This window comes from Sebastes umbrosus, chromosome 7 (genome assembly GCF_015220745.1).
Source record: "Sebastes umbrosus isolate fSebUmb1 chromosome 7, fSebUmb1.pri, whole genome shotgun sequence".
NCBI classification, from domain to species: Eukaryota; Metazoa; Chordata; class Actinopteri; order Perciformes; family Sebastidae; genus Sebastes; species Sebastes umbrosus.
In genome coordinates this window covers 13320525-13345121 of record NC_051275.1, presented here as the reverse complement: position 1 = coordinate 13345121, position 24597 = coordinate 13320525, and the positions used below count along the sequence as shown (strand labels likewise).

General features: G+C 40.2%; 1 protein-coding gene across 5 annotated transcripts in view; it reads left to right on the top strand.

The window, feature by feature from the left end:
* The window catches only part of igsf9ba (immunoglobulin superfamily, member 9Ba), a 79333-nt gene that overhangs the window by 9341 nt on the left and 45395 nt on the right, over window positions 1-24597 (top strand). For all 5 annotated transcript variants that reach the window (XM_037775999.1, XM_037776000.1, XM_037776003.1 and 2 more), the window contains exons 2-3: window positions 11989-12186; window positions 21135-21281. In XM_037775999.1, coding sequence (XP_037631927.1) covers window positions 11989-12186; window positions 21135-21281 — 345 coding nt within the window. The remainder of the gene's footprint in view (window positions 1-11988; window positions 12187-21134; window positions 21282-24597) is intronic.

Sequence of the window (24597 nt, the reverse complement as noted above, 5' to 3'; positions counted from 1 at the left end):
ACTTTGCCACTTTCTACCCGAAACATCCTAAAAGACCCAACAAATAAAAACAAAAGATAGAGTGTTTAGTTCACCTGAGCTGCTAGAACCAAGACCAAGATCTGAACCAGGACCGACAAAGCCTCCATGAAACGTCACCAACGTCGTTTAATAAAACCCCAATTTAACCTCCTGTTTTCTCAGAGCATCGATGTACTGTCCTCACACAGCTGTTGTCATTATCAAGTCAGCAAAATAATCTATGCTGCTTGTAAAAACCATCAAAAGACGATTAGAAATAGTTTCTATTTGTGAAATCCACCATCTGCGTCATTCATGTTCATGATTCATACACAGATGTAGATATTCATTTATGGACTGTTTGTCTTTTTTTTTTTTTTTTTTTTTTTTTGAGATATGAAAAACAGTTTAATGTGAGGCAACAACCTTTCAGGAGTAGAATCCCGTCTGTGAGAACAGAGGTCAGATGAGGACAAGTAAAACAGAAACAATGAATGGACCAGAACACTCACACATACAGTCTACACATACAAACTGTGTTTTACCGACCATCACTCTATTTAATACAACACATCAAGATCATGGCCCTCATATCCAGAGAGCAATACTTGGGTGTATTTATGTGCTTTTTTTTTTTTTTTTTTTTCCACAATATTTTTATTATGCTTTTAAACACAAACACCGACAAAACCAACAATAAATCAGCACACATTGGTCACAATAACTAAACACCAGATTTAGATCCTTAACACACAGTATACATAGCACCTACTATACTCAAAGAGATGATTTTACACAATCACATATGTATTTGAAAAATCAAAGCATCTATGTATATATATGTATAGGGATAAGGAGGCGCTCAGTCCGTTACAATTTATCGCGGTCGACACTGATGCAACAAAACATTTTAAGAAAAATAAGAAAACAAAACAAAATAAATAAGTCAACAAATAAATATCTCGCCCTACGACCCAAAAATGGCCCTTTGGCAAATTTTCAATATTGCAATCTATCAGACCCTTTAGTTCAAGTTTTTCACCAACATATTTAAAAAAGGATGTCCAAGTCTTAAAGAAATCACCCATTTTACATTTAAATCTGTATGTTAGATATTCCATTGATATTAGCTCAAATATCAGTTTATACCACTCCACAACTGTTGGTGTTTTGTTTTTTTTGTTCTTTTTTCCACTAATATGTTCATTGGGTTTTCCTATTTTCACAAACACAATAAGGATAAAGGAAAAAGAGAAAAAAAACCAAAAAAAAAACAACAACAACAACAACAAAAAACACTGGTACAGCTCAGGTAAAAAAAAGATGGACTGTTTGTCAAATAAACAAGAATATCAACGAATATTATTCACTGAGAATAAACACAATTTAATGCGAGACGTGTCAGACATCATTTTCCCAACACAGCAACGGCTTCATCCCTCCTATTTTATATTTTTCACCGTTGTACTTTCTCGCTCACAATCATAAGAGTAAAGCCTAATAATGAGCTTAGGAAAGGGCCTGTGCTCAAGCTGTGGATGGCAGACTCTCAGTACTGGGCATGTGCCAGCTCTTTCTGGTGGTGCCCCCTCCTCCTCCTCCTCCTCCTCCTCCTCCCTCAGCCGGTCCAGTCCCAGCGGAGTCTCCTTGCAAACAAAGCCTGCAGCATTCTGGGAAAGCCATTTTTTTCAGATCATGTGGTTCTGGTTGGATGGACTGCTCTCCTAGCCGCTACATCATCATCTCTCTGAAAGCATGTGGTGCTGCTTATGAGAACAGAAGTAAACTGTGATATTGCAGGTCCAGGTATATGATCTTTACAGTAAAGTCTATCATTATGCGGCTGAAAAAAATACATATGTATAGACCTGTGATAAATTGGGCCGTAAACCCATAACTGAACTTAATTACTAAAGAGGGAATTCCAATGATTTAAACTGAGAGGAAAAACTAAATGATTCAGACATACATTTTTCTTTTAAAGTTTAGTACACTACAGTTGTTCTTTTACATTCATTGCATGTCTTGGACTGAATAAATAGAATGATATAGAGAGTCTGGTTGGTATAAGTCACGCAACTTATCTCACATAATTACACTTCTATCCTGTCGCCAATTCAACATTTGTATTAGGTGACATACATGTAGAAAAAAAGATACGTTTCACTGTTCCACTTTTAAAATGTCCAAAATATTTCAAATAAAATCACAATTTCCATTCTAATTTGGTACAAATTCTCCAAACCACATTAGTTTATTCCCAAACCGTAACCAAGTAGTTTTAGTTTCCTAAACTTAAACATACCTTAAAGGTACAGTGTGTAGGATTTGGATCTAGTGGTGTGGTTGCAGATTGCAACCAACTGAGGACCCCTCCGCTCACTCCTCTATTTCAAGACTGCGGTAACGTGAGCCGCTGAGTGCAAAACAGTGGTAATGCCGTTCACCTCGCTCAGAGGCCATCCATACCATAATAACACTACTTTAGGAGCAACAGAAGTCAGATGGCGGCTGGAGGTTTCACGGTTTTGCACTCTGCGGCAGTTTCACAAGCGTGTCGGAGAACTACGGTGACCTTCGGGTAACGTAAAAACGTGAAAGGCTCTCTCTAGATCCAGTGTTTGGTTTGTCCGTTCTGGGCTACTGTAGAAACATGGTGGTGCAACATGGTGGATTCCGTGAAGAGGACCCGCTCCCTATGTAGATATGAAGGGCTCATTCTAAGCTAACGAAAACACAACAATTCTTAGTTTCAGATGATTATACACTAAAGAAAACATAGTTATGAATATTATATTCCATTTCTGCTAATAGATCCCCTGAATTGTTGCACACTGTTCCTTCAACCTTAGGCGCCGCATATAAGAACATGCTTATGATTATGACATAGTTGTCATGTAGTTATGAGGACTTGTTTTTCATGCAAGGAGGAACTGTGAAAACATTTATATGGTACTATGGTCATAAAATAATGATTGTGTAGCAGTGTCTAATTCTCCTTTTATTGACTACCAAATGGGAAATACCATTTGTTTGAGTATTATTGAGATTTTTAGCATTAGCCACATTATTTTTAGGATTTGGTTGCGATCAAAAGTGTTTAAAAAGTATCAAAGCATTGCTTAAAAGACAAAAAGGAAATGCTGCTCATAGTGCCTATAGAATGACATAAATCAGATAATAATTTTTCAAATTCCATTTTTTCAAGTTTTTGCACATGCGAACCAAAGACAAATTTCTACCTTTTGTATATGAAAAGCAGACAATAAAGTATTTTCTATTCTATAATACACTTATTTAAACCATAAAACCTCAAAGTGAGTGATGAGTAGTGACATACACAGATGCCTCATGTTGCAAAAAACAACTAAAAAACTCTAATTCGTAATTTAGGTCAACTGACATATTGCAGTATCCATAATGTTCACACTAGTTATACCTCCGCGGCAATGTAGTTGAGGGTATATAGCGCTCTGCGTGTGTCCATCCATCCGTCCGTCAGTTCGCGTGTAACACTTCCGTTTCCGGAGTAAAATTCAGAAACTATTTAACTTAGGAACTTCAAATTTGGTGTGATGGTTGACATTGTGGTTTAGTTGGGCCTTTTGGGGGTTAGAAGTCCAGAGTGCCCAAAATTTTTAAAATTTTTCCAAAAGGGCAAAACCTTTAGCCCTACTTCAGTAGGGGTCAAGTAGTGAGCCTTGCTCACTTTTGCCTTGTTTTGTCTTTTTTTTTTTTTTAAATACTATTACGCTTGCTAGACCGATCCCATCTTCAATCAAGACCACATTTAATGCATCTGAAAGGAACTATTCTCTCCTGAATATGTCATGTCTTTCCTCTATTTTGGGGAAACACTAACATGCATCTGCCCAAGAAGCACTTATTCCCAGAGATAAGTGTTGAATCCACACTGAGTGAGCACACTTATGTGGCTCTGAACTGCAGCTCGAGTGTTTGTGTGAGAGTCACAGAAAGAGGAAGTGAGCGTGAGAGAGGGAGTGAGCGAAATGGGAATTACATGGAAGTGGATACGTTGATTGGAAGATATGTGGAGCTGTGGATGTCTGAGCAGCTCACAGAGAATATAGGAGCTCTGGGTTGCTTTGAATTTTTTCACTCACACTGTTACACATGATTTATTGATGCTGAATAAACGCGGTCTCATAACCAGCTGTAATTAGACAGGAAAAGCACTAATAAGCGCTGTTAGCAGCGACATGCCTCTTTGTGTAATTCATTTAAAACACCTTAGCCCAAGCATTTATAAATCATCTAAAAAATGGCTGGACTGGGGAGTTTCTGTGACTTACAGCTGCTGCCAAAGATGCCCCATAATGTGCACCTCTGGCAGTGCAGCGCCCGGCAATGTTGGTTCGCCCTTTGTGTCTTTGGCAAGCCGAGCCCATTTCACACATCTCTCCTCGCCGTGTGTTCGAGCAGGTGTCAGCACATCCATTGCATCCCTGACTGAGCACTGCTTGTCTGAAGGGGGAACTTTGCCATTAAAGAGAGCTAAATAATGAAGAGACCAAATCCATCTTGGACTGTCCCCGTACAAAAGTAGAAGTAGAGACACTGAGGTCGTGTCTCGTCTGCTGAATACAACACTGTGGACTGGAAAATACCATTTGGTCTACAGAGCGTAATGTAAAATGTGTGAAAAATAATAATAATGTTGCATGGAAGTTAACAGTTATGTTTAGAGACAGTGTGCTCATCTGCTTGATGAGTTTATAAGCAGCGGTGGAAGAAGTACTGAGATAGCAGTGCCTTCAGTCCCCCCCTCTCCTCTTCAAACAATAATCATTTCAACATCATTTCTCAATTCATCCTCGGGACCTACCTTTAGTCACTTCTTCTTCTGGCTAACAGACATCCTCTGTGTGCCTTAGCTCAGTAAGTTTTAGATTCTGGACTTTCCCAAGGGTCTGGGTCTGGGTACAGGTACTGAGCACATCAGCTATGTATAACTGTGTGACTAGCCGGCCCAACCCTGCTGACCTCTGCCTGAGCCTTAGTAGCCCCGCGGTGCCATGGATGGTGCCCTGAGGGTTTCTTCTTTTCCTTTCTATCTATTTTTAGTTTATTTGCTCAGTCTTCTTTCTCTTTCAGATATAAATACACACATGTGCCCTGCATTACCACTAGTATTGTATTTATTTTATGTTTTTGTCATGTTATGAAGATTAAAAATACAATCAACTAATACATTATGATGTTATTATGGATAAAGATAAGACTTTATTGATCCCTTGGTGAACTTTTACTTGTGGTGGAGTGTTTTCGCTGTGTTGTATTGATACTATTACTTAAGTAAAGGATCGGAATACTTCTTCCACCACTGCAAACAGGCATATCCCCAACGCCACCATCACACACACACACACATGCACAACACACACACACGAACACACACTCAGGCCATTCTCTGATGTGACCTTCAGCACATGCAGGCTGGCATTCAATTACCGCCCTGTCAGTGGCCCATCCAGCCCAGTGGCTGCACGTCCTTGAAAGTCTCTCTCCAGCCTCCGTCCAGTCTATATTCCATTACATCCTCCACATCGGGAGCTCCGTCCGGCATAAAGCAGCGTCCACATCCTCATCACTGAAGGCACACACATAGCAGCTTGATGTATCCTTTACAAAATCTCTAACTGCAGTGAGCAATGGTTCTCCTCGCCCGTACGCTGAATCAAATCCAAGTTAAATATTAGAGTTTAGTGGGTAAAATATTGTGCTGATAGAAAAAACACCCTACACCAGAAACTCTAAGCACTGCTCGTCTAAAATTGTCTCTCATTGAACTCCCTCAGTTTTCATATTTTTCCACAATATTGTCCAGCGTGTTATTGGACGTCATTACTGTCAAAGCATTTCGCCGGCTCTGCTCTGCCTGATTATCGCCCAAAATTGCCTTGAGAGTCTATTTACTGTACAAATCTGTGATCATTACTGAAAGTACAGTGTGGCGCCTGAGCCATTTTCAGCCGCTGCCACTTGAAAAACGCTCCAGTGGAAATCTCTTGCGGCTTTAACCCCGCATGCCCCTTCGCTGTTTTTTTGCTGCGATGATTCATGTGCTGGTCCGCACAGCTGTTGATTGACCTCGGACAGATGTGTCTCATTGGTTTATGCTTTTGTTACATAACATCGTGTGTATCAGTAAATATTATGTCTCTGGCTGCTTCTCTCACTTCTTAATATTTTTGTGCACATTTATGCTATTTGAAAAACACCTCTCGGATAAGTACTCTAGATTATTATGATTATTGACTAAGTGAGCTGTTACAAAAGCAAAGCTCTCACTAGAGCTGCAACAATTAGTCAATCAATTACTGGATCGACAGAAAAATACTACTTTTATAATTGATTAATCGTTTAAAGTCATTTTTCAAGCAAAAACACCAAATATTCTTTATAATTTCAGTCTAGTGTGTGCTGATTTAATGTAATTTGCTGCTTTTCTTTGCTCTTATCTCAGTGTTTCCCAACCTGGGGGTCTAGACACATTAAATCTAACTAATGCACTGCAGGCTCACACAGTTATTTAGAAATGGTACATTATCTCGTTGATGAGCAGAATGGATTTAGAATGAAACAGGCCTGTTATAGATCTATTATTAAAACAACGATTGACGAAGGCAAATCCACTTTTGCATGTTTTGTTGACTTTTAGCTTTTGACTGGATTAATAGAGATTTACATGCCTTTAATTTATATGGAAGCTGAGGTGGATGATGGATTTTATAAAGCAATCCAGACCTTGTATAGTTGCGATGCACTCCTTTTTGGAGTAAAAAAATGGGCATATCTTCTCTCCAGCTCTGTTTGCAATATTTGTGAATGACCTAGCTCTATTAAGGAAACTAATTTAGGCATATACATGAAAGTAAATTGGGTATTTTGGGATGATACAATTTTACTGGCAGAGTCTGACCTATAGTATATGTTTATTAATGTAGTTAGTTTATGATGGTATGGCGAAAAATCAAAGCAAAACACAAATACTGCGTTTTAGAAAGAAAGGTTTGGTAAGAAGTACACAAAGAGCTAATTTTTGCCTGAGCTAAGGACAAATGTGCACATCAAACAGAAGTTTGGTCCTGAATCTGTAATTTTAGAAGCCAAAGATCTTAAGTGTCACAGTTGAGAGCTGGTGTTCTTCCTCTGGCCATCAAAGCTGGTCGATTAAAAGATATTCAGGAGGAAAACCGATTGTGTGAGCTGTTTTGAGTGAAGCGGAAAGTGAGCCCTATTTGCTTTTGTACCGTACAAATTATGATGACTTAAGAGAGTTAATGTTCCATCAAGTGGCTCGACCAAACCCTGGAGTAGAGTGTTTAAATTTGTTAAGGCTAAAAGCCTGGAAAAAAAAGGCAAGATGGATTATTTAATTATTAGTATTTATTCTGATTCCTCCAGTAGGCCTACTACATAGTCTGTGTTTGCTCTGAAGATTTTATTGTGAGAGATGCTTATGTTGCTTCAATATTATTGGACTTTTTCTGTTGTTTGGAAATGTATACGCTGCACTCTGGTCCTGGCTTGTATGAATTTATGGTGTCTTGTAGGCCCATGAGGGCTGGGCATAGTTATATGCATTACACAATAATGATAAAAATAAAATAAAATAAAATAATTTATTCACTAGAAGGGGTTCACAAGATACTCAATGGAATAGGTAAGAAGAAAAAAAGCTAAATTCTGTTACACAAATTTAAATTCTTTGCTTTTTTGTGAAATATCTGTTAGTTTTACATCTTAAAATGAATTTAAATGATACAATCTGAGAAATGTAGAGGCAAAAAGCTGGGAGACTTAAGTCTCATATGAAAGTAAATTGAATATCTTTGGGTTTTGGACTGTTGGTTGCTCAAAACAAGGTATTTGAGGACGTCACCTTCTGCTTTATGAAATTGTAACAGGCATTCTTCAGTATTTTTTAGACCAAACAATTAATTGAGAAAATAATCATTTAATAATCAACCCCGCTGTGGCACTGCCTGTTCAACCTACGAAACAATGAGGACTGTGTTTTGCTTTACATGTACTGTGCCTGCCATATATATCTGACAGCTGACTGAATTGTTAGCTTTCAGGAATTCATGATCGTAGCAGTAAATCCACGATGTGCCGAGTATAGATACTTAAAACATATTGGGCCTCCTGGATTTATCAGCTGTCTGATTTATGCAGATCTTACTCGACAGATTTCCACCTCTGTGTATTTGGAGGCTTCAGCTTCAGTTGACATTTACTGTGCCAAGGCAATCATGAATTGCCATCATCTCTTCACCGTATTGATCCCTTTATATCTACAGCGCGGTTTTATTTGGAAGATCTTAAGCATGGCCGCTTGTATCACATTTATGTGTTGTTGAGCGCATAAATATTTCCCCCTGAATAAGCCCCCATAAACCCGACTGGGTCAACGTGGCTCCATTAAGGAAATGAAAAAGGCAAAAAGTGGTGACCGAACCTCCGCTGATTGTCCCCTCATGAGGATCCCATAAAGGAATTGGAGAATTATTAGCACCTCCAATATATTATCTCAAGTCTTTAAAGTCTGTTCTCTGTCCCAAGACGTGCTCCCATGCACCGCCACCGCCAGAATCCAAAAATAATGCCGGCCAGAAACCCGAGCCTCGAAACTTCTGCAACCTGAACTGCAGTCTGCAGAGAAAACAATGGATTTCAGCAGCATGCACAGTTGTGCCACATGGTTTGAGCCTGTGCTTCATGTCAAGTGACTCTACTTACTCAAACCAAACAATGTATCCAGTGTGTTTCATTATGGATGGGAGCCTGATCTCTGTTTTCTTCTGGAAGCCATAGAGCACAAGTACTGGACTCATAAGTAAAGACAAAAGACACTCAAAGTCTCTACTATAAGTTGTTGTCCAACACCGCTGGTCAGGTCAGGTTGTTCTCATATACAGTTTGTAGCTATACCTACGAAAAAGTAATTCACTGTAATTCGTATATATATCCCACGAAATCAATTTGTATGTAATCCATGTAATTGTGAACCAGGAAGTATAAAGAGCGACAAAAACTGTATAGGTAGGAGGTCGGGTGGATGGGTGGGTCAAAAAACACCAGACTTTCGCCCAGGAGACCAGTGTTTGTACCCCGTGTGAAACCAGAAGTCAACGTTCATTTATTTGTCACGTACCTTCCGTACTTTAGTTACGTCAGTTCCGGTGTTATTTTAAACCAAGCTGTGATCTTTTCCTAAACCTAACTAAGTAGGTTTTTTTGCCTGAACCAAGACTGGAGCGGAAATTGACATGTGTTGCTGGACATTCGTAGGAAAAACTGTGTTGAACAATTGCTTTAAAGTGGAAATGAAACGTTCAACCAAGTTAAGCTGGTTTACCAAATGGATTTCCACTCTAATGAACCATTTTAAAACAAACATGACTAATGTAAGCATTTAAGATAAAAAAGAAGACTTTTTCCCATAAACTTACATTGGGAAAGAGACGTCTGTAACTCAACGGATAACTTTTTTTTAGGTAAATCAACTTCCCAGTACGAACACTCTAATTGCCCTTATTTAAATCATTAGGTCCTAAAAGTTGTAAAATGCACTAATAGCTGAATCCAAAGTTATTTCCCTTCCTCCGTTCATGGGAATGAGACCCAGACCGTGACGACAGCGCAAACCGTGACGACGGCGTGACTTTGGGACCCCGTGACCGAGCGGACGCTACTGCGCATGTCCGATGGGCCCAAAGGATGCGGAATATCGCCGGAAGATCTGGGTACTTTCCAGGTGGAAGTCGAGCCATTTTGGCATCATGCGCCAATGAGCAACTTTCATAGGAATGAACAGGGCCCCGCCTCCAACACTGTATCCAGTTCTCTTAATACATCCATGGTTGGCTGTGAAAGACAGAGACTGAGGAGACACAGGACAGAAGAAAACAAAAGAGGGGGCACTATTGTACTGTTATTGGATGTAAAGATGAGTCTTACAATGTTAAAACCAAGGACAAAACAGCCCATTTCATAAACTGAGAACTAACTGACTTAGTAAACCAGCTTAACTTGGTTGAACGTTTCATTTCCTCTATAAGCCACCCACATTGGGATTTGCTGATCTAGAATTTAAATACATTCGAAGCATTCGAAGCATATTCCTCGGCACGAGCCCTGCACGTGGTGTTGAAAGTGGTTATTATAATCGTTTTTAAAGGCGTTATAAATGAGGCTGCGATGGAGCGTGCTCAGGTGTGAATTTCAGGCTTTCGGCAAGCCTGAAAGGATTAGTTTAGCAGATTTCTGATTATGTTTCGCTTATAACTGGATGGGACAGGTTTCCTCAGAAGCGCATTAAAAGGTCATGTTGCGCATGGGTTCGCAGGGCAAAGCGTCGTGCCCACAGACGCTCCCCGCAACAATCAACTCCCCTCTCGTTCAGTCTCGGCGATCATTATGCATGTTGACACGCTACACCGTGCTTCATCAAACACCGACTCCCCCTCAGTTTCATCTTAATGAAAAATGCTGCTTTATTACCGGCGTGATGTAGACGCTCCAAATTAGTACATGAAGTTTCGTTCTTTCTTTGAAGCGCAGCCTCCGTGGCTTGTAGTTGTCAATCAGCTCCCCTGTGAGATTTCTTACTTGTGACATTTGCATCGTATTTGTTGGGTATTAATTTCTGTTTTAGGTTCGTATTCAGGCTGGTGCAGCTTTTTGTATTCTCATGTTGGAGATCTAAATGGTTACGTGGGGTTCATTGAGTCACATGCGTTTCATTTGGTCTGTGTCGCTCATTAGAGCTCAGGGTAGCATAGCATAGCTGTTTTTTCCCCTTCTTAACAAACAGGCACAATAGTAAAGCAGATTCCAGGACTGAGGCCCGTAACTGGCAGACCACATCTCCACTTTAAAAAGCGTAATTTCATTAAATCTGCCCTGTTACAGTCCAGAATCTGTGCTGGCTGAAACGAATAAAGTGGATTAACTCTATCACAGGATAATGCAGATTAAACTGGTAAACTCTGATGCATATGGCCTGTAGGGGTGGTGTTATTTTTCAGACAGAAGAACTGGGCGAAAATATTTGGGTTTTAATTGCAAGTGTGCACAGCTGAAAAGGCACAGATCATATAACATTTCCATTTCATACAACGGTGACGGAGCAGAGGAACATCATTAGAGACAGTAACCCGAGCCCATAATACCTCCAGGTCCCACTGTATTTGCTCCTCTTGTAAAAATTAGCCCCGCTAATGCAAATGATGCTGCTAATGAAAGCGTTAAGTTATGCAGCTGGTGTTTCTCTGGAGTGATACGTCAGCATGTCTCTTGATCCCTGAAGCGATTTTCCCCCTGGGCGAGGGCGGGTAGTCATGCTCGCTCTGACGGCGGAGATACAGCCGGTTCAATGGAAAGCGGGGGTGGCAGCTGGAGAAAATCCATTCCCAGAGTGAGCGTTCTGCTGAGGCAGGTATGCCGACCTTTCAGTCATCTGATAGGTCAACGCTCGGCAGCGTGCCTGGACATTCGTGGCTGAACGCCAGGCCCGGTGGTGCTCATAGTAAAGCTTATCTGAGCAGCAGCCAGCTATGATCAATGGGACCCCTTGGCAGCTCATTTATAGTACAGTATGGCACAGCCACAAAACACTCACCAGCAGATGCAGGTGACAGATGACGATAGGGTTTACCCATGTGCACGATGACCATTCAGAAACTCAATGTAGGCCATGAGTGTTCAATGTATCTGAAGCGAAATGTAGTTTGAATCCATTGTGCAGTAGTTTAGTCGATCGCCTTTAATTGCCACCCAATTATTGCTTGTAAATTAGTCTTGGATGGGTGCATCAAGCTTTTTCTGCTTTGTCGGCAGGAACACTGTGCAGACGAATATGCCTGTACCTCGTCGTCTTGCATGTCAGACTCCAGCCCTGATGAGATAAACAAATAAAATTGCTTAAACGCCACTTCTTCTTCTTCCTCTTCCTCTCAGGTGCCCACGGAGTAAGAGAGGAGCCCCGGTTTGTGACGGCGCGCGCCGGAGAGAGCGTGATCCTGGGGTGTGACGTGTCCCCTCCCCTGGACGGCCAGCAGCCCCCCTATGTGGTGGAGTGGTTCAAGTTCGGAGTGCCTATCCCCTTCTTCATCTACTTCCGCTTCTACCCTCCTCATGTGGATCCAGAGTACACTGGTAAGATGTCTGTCGATGTAAGAAGATAAAGCAAAGTAATCCGGCTCTGAAAGAATACAGAGACGTTGTGAAAAGTTTTTTATCTGTAACAGATTTAGTTTAAAACTTGTGAATTAATGAGCCTTTGGATGCATCTCAGGGGGAATCCGGATCAAGATCTTTTTAGTTGCCAAGCACAGTAAATCCACAGGACTTTTTCTTGTTGACACTGCAGCAGATACAAAGTTAACGGCAAGAGTTTTACAATACGTACTGATAAACAGTGTCCATAAAGGATAAAGGGACACCGTGATATTGTGAACTACATTTTTTCGTATTTAAAGGAATAGTTTGACACTTTGGGATTTATGCTTATTTGCTTTCTTGCTGATAAGCTGAGAAGTTTGATGCCACTCTCACGTCTGTACGGTAAATATGAAGCTACAGCCAGCAGCAGGTTAGCTTAGCTTAGCACTAAGGCTGAAAACCGGGGGAAACCGCTAGCCTTGCTTGAACATCTGCCTACTACCAGCACCTCTAAAGCTCACTAATTAACACGTTATAACTTGTTCATTTTATGTTGGATTAGACATAATGTGTTAATTAGTGAGCTTTAGAGCTGCTTGTAGGTGGATTTTGTTCCGGTTGGACAGAACCAAGCTAGATGTTTCCCCCTGTTTCCAGTCTTAATACTAAACTAAGCTAAGCTAAGTGTTTTCTGGCTGTAGCTTCATATTTATACTACATACAGGCATGAGAGAGGTATGAACTTCTCATCTAACTCGTAAGTATGTTTACCAGAATGTCAAACTATTCCTTTAAACTACAGCAAAGATAACAGAATAGCATTTTGTTAATCAGGCCTATGAACAATATTTCCCAATATATAGCAGAGTATGAACAAACATGATAAATATACCTTTGTGAGTCCATTAAAGTGATGGATATAGTAATGATATATCACTTCAGAAACATTACAGACTTTGGCTTTAAACTAATCATTCTGTAAACATTTCTATGATTATACAGCAGAGCGTATAGATTTCCCTACACTGCCGCAGACCTAATTATGAGCTTCTGGCTGAGAGCAGAGCCATTTCTGACAACCAGTTAAATATATTGCTGTGCAAATTGTGCTGTGTACATGTACCTCCCAATCCTATTTCATTGAGAAGATTGACCTGCAATTTCAGAGTGATCCAGTGTATTTTTCCCTCAGAATAGTGCTTCAGCTGTTTGGGCTTTAAGTATAAGGCATATGGTGCATGGTACACGGAGGCCTTTAAGTACTAAGAGAAAGACTCGGTCGCCTTCACAAAGTGTTCTGGTTCTTGAACTGCACTTCTTTCTGTTCTAACATGGCGTTCGGGGGCCGTGCAGGGGCATCTGCTGCCTCTGAGTGCATAGAGGGAAATAACTGTGTCTCAGCAATTTACAACTGCATTGTACATACATTCTTTCCTACACGCTCTAGTGACAATGCAGCACAGAGCATATATGGTGTAGAGTCGATACAGTAAATTAAAAAAAATCTACATGCTGTATATAGAACAGGAGTTTACAAAGAAACATAATATATATGAAAATTAGGGCTATCAATTGATTAAAATATTTAATCGGGATTAATTGCATGATTGTCCATAGTTAATCACGATTAATCCCAAATTAATCTCACATTTTTATCTGTTCAAAATGTACCTTAAAGGGAGATTTGTCAAGTATTTAATACTCTTATCAACATGGGAGTGGGCAAATATGCTTGCTTTATACAAATGTATGTATATATTTATTACTGGAAATCAATTAACAACACAAAACAATGACAAATATTGTCCAGAAACCCTCACAGGTACTGCATTTAGCATAAACAATATGCTCAGATCATAACATGGCAAACTGCAGCCCAACAAGCAACAACAGCTGTCAGTGTGTCAGTGTGATGACTTGACTATGACTTGCCCCAAACTGCATGTGATTATCATAAAGTGGGCATGTCTGTAAAGGGGAGACTCGTGGGTACCCATAGAACCCATTTTCATTCACATATCTTGAGGTCAGAGGTCAAGGGACCCCTTTGAAAATGGCCATGCCAGTTTTTCCTCACCAAAATTTAGTGCAAGTTTAGAGTGTTATTCAGCCTCCTTTGTGACATGCAAGTATGACATGGTTGGTACCAATGGACTCCTTAGGTTTTTGTAGTTTCATATGATACCAGAATCTTCACACTAGCTAAAACTGAGCCCGCTACAACCTAAAAATCGCAAGTTGCGTTAATGCTTAACGCGTTATTAAGGCATTAACTGTGACAGCCCTAATGAAAATCTTAGTCTTAACGAAGCTATAACCAACAAATTAATGGCATTTAATCATTTAGCCATAACCTCATTGATATAAATGGGGTGGACAAAATAATAGAAACATCTGTCAGTATAACGCAATACAATTCAAATGCACCACAAACAGCAGCCTCCAAAATGACGTGATAAAATTGAATCATCACCTCTCTAAAGCAGTTTTAATTATTGCAGGACTGTTGTTTGATACTGTATTAGTTTTAGCAAGGTGTAGCTCATAAACTGGGTAGTGTATTGTGTCCCTTTAAGACGGATACACAATGAGCAACATTAGCATTCATTTTGAGTCGTGTTCCTGGGCACCCGGTGAATTTAAGTCCAATATTCACTCTCTTTTAGCTCTGTTTTTGGTCTCCACCAACTCCTGAGAGAAATGTCTGAATATTTAGCTGCTAAATGCTCCACTATGTTCACCAGCTATAGTCGCTAACTTTGTTTCTCCGCTGTTTGGGGCTGGGCAGGTATAGCTTACAGTACAGTAAGTTTTTATGCTGAGAACTTCTGCCTGTTGTCGCCAAAAGCGATGCTTATGAGAGCAGTGAGACTGAAACAAATCAGTAAAGTTGCAGGGCGTAAAACCAAAACAATGAAATGAACGATGCTATAAAGTTCTCCAGAGCTGAAGGGAACTGCATCAGGGATAATTATTTGTGGATTCATTGCAATGAGCGACCCCTTTTCACATTTGATCCATGTTTTATGTCAAAATATTGATTATAGCAGCGTTAAATTAGGGTAACGCCATATATAGACACAACCTTAAAATCTCCCTCTCCTGGCTTAGACAGTATGTTTGGCTTCACACCGACTACTTGCAGCAGGAAATTGGTTCCTCTGATGTTGCTTCAGTGTCTGTGACAAGATGGCGAGCTGTCAGAATGGGGTCAGAATTATCCCTTCCTGTTCCCACCTCTTTGCCAAGTACAAAAACCCCTGCCTGACCTGGTAATATGCTGTGAAATAAAGGCAAAGCGTGGCTTGTCGAAAAGCTGGAGGATTCATCTCCCTAGTGTGTGTGTCCTAAATGAGGACATAACAGATTGTTCAGTGAAAATGGTGTGAATAATATTAAATTCATTGAAAGTCCTCCCCGTGGGCTTTTCAAGCAGGGTCATCACCGCAAAGAAGACTAATGGCAGTGACTCACTGTCTGGGGAACCCTGCTTTTTTGTTTTGTAGTGGGCTACTGTAGATCCTGCAGCTGCTGGAGCGTTTCATTGCTTACTTTAACCTCCTGACCAGCAGCAGGGTATGAACGACCAGCGCTTTTCAAACAGCATCACACTCCGCTGTGCTCGCTCTGGCTCTAGTGGGCCTCTGCCATGTGGCGCCAAGTCCACTGCTGAGGAATTACCAGTGAACAGATGCAACATGAATATGGCCAGTCTCATTACATAGATTAAAGTTGGTTCTGGGGATTGCATGTCCTCGGCAACAGTGTGATAATGACACTGGACTGTAGCTTATGAGACGCTCTGTGGGTCCGTGCAGTCTCAGAGCTCATTTGGGCTATTCCCATGAATTGTTATCACTTAATATGAATAAAATTGGTGAATAGACTAAATGTGATATTATTCCATCACACAGCTGCTACCAAAACAGAGTAGATTATCCACGAATGACGCTTACAGTATGTACAAATCCAAATATTTTCGCTGTGCAGATTTTAGTGACATTAAAATCCATCTGTGGGTCAATCATTTGGTCTGGTTCAGTGAGCATTGCCGTTGTTCGCTACCCAGTCTTGCTAATTGTCAAGACACCAACAATATATTAATTTGTAATTTCCTTATTACAACTGTGTATTTTCTCCTGTCTAATAATTCACTGCTAAATGAGAACTTGTACATATCTCCTTGTAGACTAAAATCTATCCTGCCAGTTTGTCCTGCAGCGATATGGAAATTACAACATTTAAAAACATCTATTTTTGTGCCCACTCAAGCAATGACGCAATCAATAATTCAGATGTGTAGCTCGTGAAATTTTACAGTCAGATTGTCCCGCTTTTGGACAAATCTAAATCATATCTCTGCACAAGGATAGTATAGATATGTACAGTACTGTATGTGTTAAGCAGTATCGTCCTCTCAGGAGCTCCACTTTTCCTACATGCACACAGTCGGCTACTGTACAGTTTTTTTCTTACTGTTAAAAAAAGGAGGGAGTTAATGTATCATCTCCAGAGTATGTATTATTAATCGGTATATGTACATTCAGTATCAAGTATTAGGCATTTTTTGTGGCTTTATCAATTGCTTTTTTTTCTTAATTTCAAAATTTTCTCAAAAGAAATTTTTCCTGGCATTCATCTTAACATGTCATAGTAAGAAAATGCCGTGATCATATCATATCGTTGGACCGTTATTACAAGCAGCCGCGTGGGAAAAACATTCAGACTCACCAGTTGTAATTCCAAGTCAGAGATATTGGGAATTTCTGACTGCTACAATATCTCCCACTTGACAAAAAGAACGCCTCAACCCAGTAAGAAAATGGCTGCAAAACCTAAATCCCTCAATCAGTAACTAAAAAAAATCGAATATTAACCGTAATTCACTTCATTTAGCTGATTAAAAAGATACTTAACACCTAAGGCTTTGTAATAGGACAATATATATTGCCAAATCGCTATAAAACTGTCTATCATATATATATATATATATATATATTTCTATATTGATTCTATCGCAATATAGGCCAAGTATATATTTTTTTTTTTTCTCTATAATTTCAGTATTTAACTCACACTGGAGTATAAAAAATAGGCTTTACCATGTGGTTATTTCATATAAACTGTTTTTTTATTGAATTACCAGAAAACATACTATATTGTGATATTATCGAGATTTAGACACCACAAACCGCTAAAGATACGTAACGAGATAAAATAGCTCAATATGGCTAATTATTTGATGCATTTGCCATCTTGGGATGATGCATGAACGCTCCCAAGTCTGAATAATGGGATATTTTGCCAACAAATTACGTGAATGCAGCAAAAACACAAGTGTAACTAATTCATATTAATATAAATGGCTAAATTGAATTTAGGTGTTGCAGGTTTGGGGCCCTAGCATTGTTAACGCTGTGCTTACTGACTTACTTTACTGGGGGTCCAATCTAAATCAATCCCTACTTACTGCTGCATTCGTGATCGTAATTATGGCCTGAACAATGATGTGAACACGGTATAAAGTGCCCTACATTTAATACCCGCCATTTTATTTGGGTGTCTTACATCTGAGTGTGAAATGTACACGCGACTCTATTTAATGCCCTCGAAAATCCACACAATGAAACAGAAAAAAATAGTGTTCATGGCATGTGCACTACTTTCTGCTAACAATCCCACAACGCAATGTGCCAATTTATGGATACGATAATTACAGTCCTAAAACATTACACCTGTCAGTGATAAGGCAAAAATAATGATGATATATAAACATCCGAAATCTCAGTCTACGGGTCACTATAGGGTACAATAATGAGTGAACCAGTGAGTGGTTTTGGACACTTGTCAAAATGTGCACTGTGTAAAAAGGTATATTAGGGTGGCAAACTCCATTATCACAACGGATGAAAAATAAGACTTTCAGGTGTTCATATTTAACTGTACGTATGATAGTGCTAATTTACTCAAAGGTTATAATTGAACTTTTATATATTTCTCCCCTTTAATCGTAGATTTTTGGGACTTAAAGTGTCTGCCGGCTTTGTCTCTTTGGATCTTTAGTGTTTCCTCTTCGAAGCGTTCCTATCTGACAAAGCTTGTGATGTGATGTGAACAAGGTTTAAGCTCGTCTGTTTTCACAGTAGACAGAACCCTGTACTACTGTGTAAGTGGTGTATGCCCAGGGGGGGGCGGTCCTGACGTGGATACAGTGCTGTTAACTCTGTTTACAGCAGCACCCTCTCACTGTTTGACAAATGGGAGCTGAGGTTGATCCCTACCCTTCACGCCACCACCCACCCCACTCAGCACTTCAATGCCCAGTGCAAAAATAGATTCGACTTTTTAAAGACAAGCTTTTTTACAGACTGTAGACTCTTCTGTCTTCCTCTTTGCCGAATCGATTTTCTGCTAAGAAAAAAAAGAAACGTCAGTTTTCTACCCCAACTATGGCAGCAATCCCAGGGTTGGGGTATCTATCTATCTGTCTATTGCATTTCTATACAGTGCTGGTAGAGCAATTCAGCCCACCTTCAACGTCAATATATTTGCCTGACAGTTTGAAGTAACAGGAAACAGTGCTTACAGAACATCTACACATCAAAGTTTGGAAAAATGCTCCATCTCCGAACACTCGTCAGACAGCAGAAGCGAATGTTTTAGTCTGTTGGGCTGTCAGAGGCAGCCATGTGAGCAGCGGGCTGCAGGCTTGAAGACAGACAGCTTAGCAGCTGAAGATTTCACCATGCCTGGTTTCCTGAACTTCTCTCATCCCTTGTGATTTCCTCCTTTTAGAATTCCAATTTATCCCCAGCCTTGAAGAAAAAAAGCGGCGGGGATGGAGAAGTTTTATGAGAAATAGATGATTTCTTTGAGGTGGAAGGCTGGTCCTTTCCCACAGTGACACCAAATACTTTATTTAATTCAGCTGAAGGTATGGCTCCTAGGTAGTTTCATGCATATAAATCCCAGTACTGGAAGGTAGCTGGGTTTTTTTTTCAAGTCACATTTATGGTTAAATATTATGAAATTTAATCGGTTAAAGTTCAAACATTTTGAGGAATATGCTTATTCGCTCTCTTGCCGAGAGTTAGATGAGAAGATCAATATGACTCTCATGTCTGTCCGTTATAGATATGAAGCTTCAGCCATGTGGTTAACTTTACATTAGCTTAGCATGAAGACTGGAAGCAGGGGGATACGGCTAGCCTGCTCGCCAATAAATATGTTGTTTCCCGTTACAGAAAGGCAGTAAGCTCGATCAAGAACTAGTCCTGCAGATAACCCCCTGGAAAACCAAAACTTGACATTTTTAGTACAGATTAAACAAACAAATGAGATCCTTCAGACAGAGCCAGGACTACGGAAACCCTAAACGGACATGATTCAAACATTTGATCTAATACCGTTATCTCAAGACCTCATGTTAATTATGTCCTTAACTTGGAGAAAATTAGCTTTGTTGTCTCAAGATAACGAGATAATTAGTTATCCTAAGAAAACAAAAGGTTGTTTTCTCTTATTACTCATAATGTTTTGGTCAAATCAGCTGACTGTAAATGCATTCAAACGGCCCAGATCGAGCCGAAGGCATGTATTTGTACATCCGTGGCTGACAGTGGAGGACTTGGTGAAGTTAGCGGAAGGATTTTGTGTCCGAGATATCTTCAACTCAAATGTATCAGTCATTGTCAGGAATTATTCATTTAATTTCTTTTCCAGCAGCCAAAAATCAAAGGATTGAAACATTTCCGTCACAATTTTCTGGTATTTTCTTTTTCATTTATAAGGGACACAGGTCAAATATTTGATACTTCTTGTGAATATAATCTATTTAATCTTATATGTATTTGTATGCATTTTGTATGTACCCTTATAACACCTTATTTTGAAAACCGGATGTAGTCAAACCTGGATCCTTCTGCTAACTTCACCAAGCATTATAAAACAAAACAAACTTTTGTTTTTTGTGATAACAACTTATTAACTTGTGATCTCGAGATAACAGCATTGAAAATTGCTTTTGAATCATGTCCGTTTAGGGCCTCCGTACAGGCCAGCTGTTTCCCCCTGTTTCCAGTCTTTATGCTAAGTTAACCATCTCCTGGCTGTAGCTTCATATTACTGCAGACATGAGAGTGGTAGCGATTTTCTCTTCAAACTCTTGGCAAAAACGCAAATAAGCGTATTCCCAAAAATGTCTAAATCTTTTTAAATCTACAAACAAATTCTTTAATCCTTTGAGTTTTGGTGGTATCCAGAGTCTGCGTGCTCTTTACACCCGTTTTGTGTTTCCTCCAACAGTCTCGGAGGGCTGATTGAAGGCTCTAAATGGCCTCGTATGTATGAAGGTACAGTAAGTGTTAGGGACTGTCTGTCTCTGTTAACTCTGTGAGAGACTGGAAACCTGTCCAGGGTGTTTTCCTGCCTTCCATCCAGTGCTTGGAAAGGCTCCAGACTGCTGAACTCCCTGAATAGGAGTAAGAACGAGTTTGTTTGTCACATTCAAATCAAAATATGCTTATTTCAATTACTAGTTCAAAGTTTATGGAGCCTTTGCAGAGAAAAGGAAAATGGGAGAAGCAGAGATTCATATAATGTTACACTTAACCCTAAACAATACTCAGTGGCAGGATATATTTAATTTGTCTTTTTAATCTCTTTAAAAGACAAACAATAGCATTATTTTACACCATGACTTGGAGTCTACTTTTGATGCAAATCCAGTGCCTCATAAATCTGCACCATGCTGCAAGAAGAAAAAAGGTTGAAGTGAAGCACTTAACCCCCGGCTGCTATGATGGATCTCTGTGGTGACCAGCAAAGATACTAGGTGGGAGTTTAAATGGAGAAGCCGACTATCGCTTGAAAAGAGCATGCAGGTGTTTTGAAAAGCAGAACAATACAAATGCAGATGTTTTTTCATCCCCGTCTGTCTCCAGGTAGAGCCTCTCTGCACGGGAAGGCCTCCTTACAGATTGACCCAGTGCGCTCCGAGGACCAGGGCTGGTACGAGTGCAGGGTCCTGATGCTGGAGCAACAGTACGACACCTTCCACAACGGCAGCTGGGTGCACCTCACAGTCAATGGTGAGTCACCTGCACACGGTGCCTGCTCTCTGGCCTGGGAACTTTGTATGTTTTTGTCAGTGAGAAGGGAAAAAATAGAAAACCTGCGTCATACACTTAAAGGGAAAGTTCAGGTGTTTTGAAGTGGGGTTGTATGCGGTACTTATCCATAGTCATGATATTACTTACAGTAGATGGCGGTTGGCACGCCCCCAGTTTGGAGAAGCAGACACAAGTTACCACAGAAGCAAAGCAATGTACTGCTGTGAACGGGGCTGGTAATCATCTTCACAGCATTACCCTGACAGCTCTTACCGATAGGGAACTGAAGCAGTTATCTATGCTCTCTTCAAAGCCACCAAACTCCTTCTACAAAAACAGTAATTTTACCTTGCAAAACATGGGAGTCGCTGATCTACCGCTGCCTCCATCGGTTAGTTTGTTTGTGCTATTGTGTGAAAATTCCTGTTTTTCTCAATGGAGTCTGGTGGCTTTTAAGAGAGCATAGATGGATATAACCGCTTCAGTTCCACGTTGGACACGGCTGTTTGACGGCAAGCTAAAGCAGTGAAAATATTTTAAATATAGTTTACACTAAAATGTCTTGCTGCCGGCCCCGTCGGCAGCAGTACATTGCTTTGCTTCGGTGCGGTATCTTGTCTGTTTCTCCAAACTGGGGGCGTGCCGACCGCCATCTAGGTAGGTAGATAATACACTCACTATAGATCAGTTCCTCATACCACCCCACTTCAAATAATCCCAACTATCCCTTTAAGCTCCATGTGTAAAAAACTACTATTTTAGAGGGCATTTTGGCCTTGATCCTGTCAAGGTCAAAAGTACAAGCACAGGTAATAGTAGTCTATCAACGCACCTGATGATAAGCATAGAATTATTATAATGATTCAGCCACTACGTCAATAATCTGCATTATATTCAGTAGATACCTACAGTAAATGTTTTACAGATTTTATATTAAATTAAGGTTCTTTTCCATATGGAGTTGGTAGTAATATTTAGTTTTATGCTGTTTTATTGAATTACAGTTTTTGTATTTTTTTACTTTGTTTGCATCAGGTATAATAATAGATGTCTGTACTCTACATAAAGTCTGTTTTTAACAGTTCTCATTCATTATGGAAATTATGGCATTTATATCCTGACATTGTACATATTAAAAAAATATGTATTTAGTTAATTATTTTAGTCTCCTTTGCTTTAAATGTTTAAATTTACAAATATTTTAAATTATACTCCCCTGTGCTGGACATTGAAATCTTGTACTTGCTGGACTTTTACTATAGGGACACGTGCCCTAATGCTCTTATGTGTTCTGCTTTATTATTTTTATTTTTCTGGTAAAAGAAAAAGAAGAAACTAATCATTAATTGCAGCTTTACAAGAAAGCCTTTCAGTCATACTTGTTTTGACTCGCTGTTCCAGTTATCTCCTGGTGACGGTTTAAGGCTTTCTATGTCAGTCACATTTGAACGAGTGACCGTCAGACACTGTTTAAGATCATTCCTGCAGCTCTTTTTCAAAAGGCCCTGCATGGTGTAAAAAAAAAAAAGGGATGAGAGGCTGGTTAGAAGAGAATTGATTGCGGCCTGTTTAAGGCGGTTCCGGCAGGGATCGTCTGTGATAGTCTGAGAGCTATCAAACTGATGACCAGGCGGAAAAAAAATCTGCACCTTTGCATTTCCCAGGAATGCCCCAGTGGTTTAGAGAATCCTATGTGAAGCGTGTCTTCACATTGTTGCAGAGACTACAGAGACTACAGAGACAACGACGCCTTTGTGTTTTATTTTTTTTTAAGCCCTGTATCTGTTTCATGTGAGGAATGCATTTTAGACAGATATTATATTAAGCTGCTTCATATGTTTAGCTGTAACTGAGTAAATGCATGATGTAGCAAATTATGTAGTCTCATTTTGTAGCATATCTTAGTTTCCTTTTTCTGCAGCTGGTTAATATGAGTGGGAAGATATTTCCTAAACAGAACAGTTCAACAGTGGTGATTTTCTCGTGTTAAAGCTTCACAGGTCTCCAACTTCAGAGAGCTGTAATCCTCCGTGTTGTTAGAGAGAGAGACTTTGCGAGCGAACTGTCAAACTCATTCACATGTATATTTTTGGCGCCGTGTGAAACTCATGCATATTCGATTTGATCATGCATATGTTTTACAGCGGATGCAATTCCCGCATTTGAATAATGATTGCAACGCGCTGCTATGCGCAATACTGTGTAAAGAACCATTTATAAAGTCCGTCGCGCGGCATAATCACTGTGGAATGAAAAATGCTGATGTGTATAAATGGTTATTATCAATGCAGAACATAATGTTTTCTTTTGTGCGTGTTTGTGTGTTATTGCGGCGCACACGCGCTGCAAATGACTTCTCTGCGCCGTGTTCTGTGTGTGGAGCGCATTACATCAACATTGACATGAGAGCGTCTCATTGTGCGTGTTTGTATGCGGCTAAATGAGATCTCTGTCTGCCAGTTGAAGTTGTAGTTGAAGAGTGAATGCGTCGCACTCCGCCGTCACCTGCACACTCTCGTGATGTTTTGGAGTTTGGGAACATCTGTGGGCGTGCATGCATGTGTGTGTGTATGTCTTGTTGTGTAGGTATACTGCATCTCTGTAGCTTTCCTCATCAGTATTCGCTCTTAACTTCAACTGCTCCCTCCCTGCTTCTACTGCTGCTCTCCACTCCTGTCAGGCCTTTCAACAGAAACTGAGCTCCTCAGGTTGTAGCAGCACTAATAATATCCCTGAATGTCATATTATGTTTGGCATATTAAGTGATGGCATTTTACATGACCTCATAGCTGTAGAGATGCACTACACACACGTGCATAATAGACTTGGGGTGTTTAACCGGTACAAATATTTCGTTTTTCTCTGTCTCATATATTGAATTCATGGAAACACCAAAAGCAGCAGTTGTTCCAGACATCCAAAAGGGGAATTCATATGAAGACTTTATGTTACTGTTGTCCTCTAAATGGGTGTCTGTGAGGGAAGCAGGTGCCATTTTCGTCTGGCCTCCGCACAGACACTAAGGGCACCCATTTCCTTTGGCTGCTGGTATTTGCATACTCTCCTCCTTTGAGTTCCTGCTTGCTGGCCTTAACTTCCTGCCAAGCGGACAGGGAATTCGTGCCCACTCAGTGGCAGGTGTCAGATGGCAAGGCCTTGTGCCCGAAAAAGACACTAAGGCCACTCTCTCTCTCTGTCTCTGCACTCCTCCTCTCCTCTCTCTAGTCTTGTCTCCCCTTGTCCTTCCCTTCTCTTTCAAGCATCAGCAAGCTTTTCAGGGATGGAAAATACACCA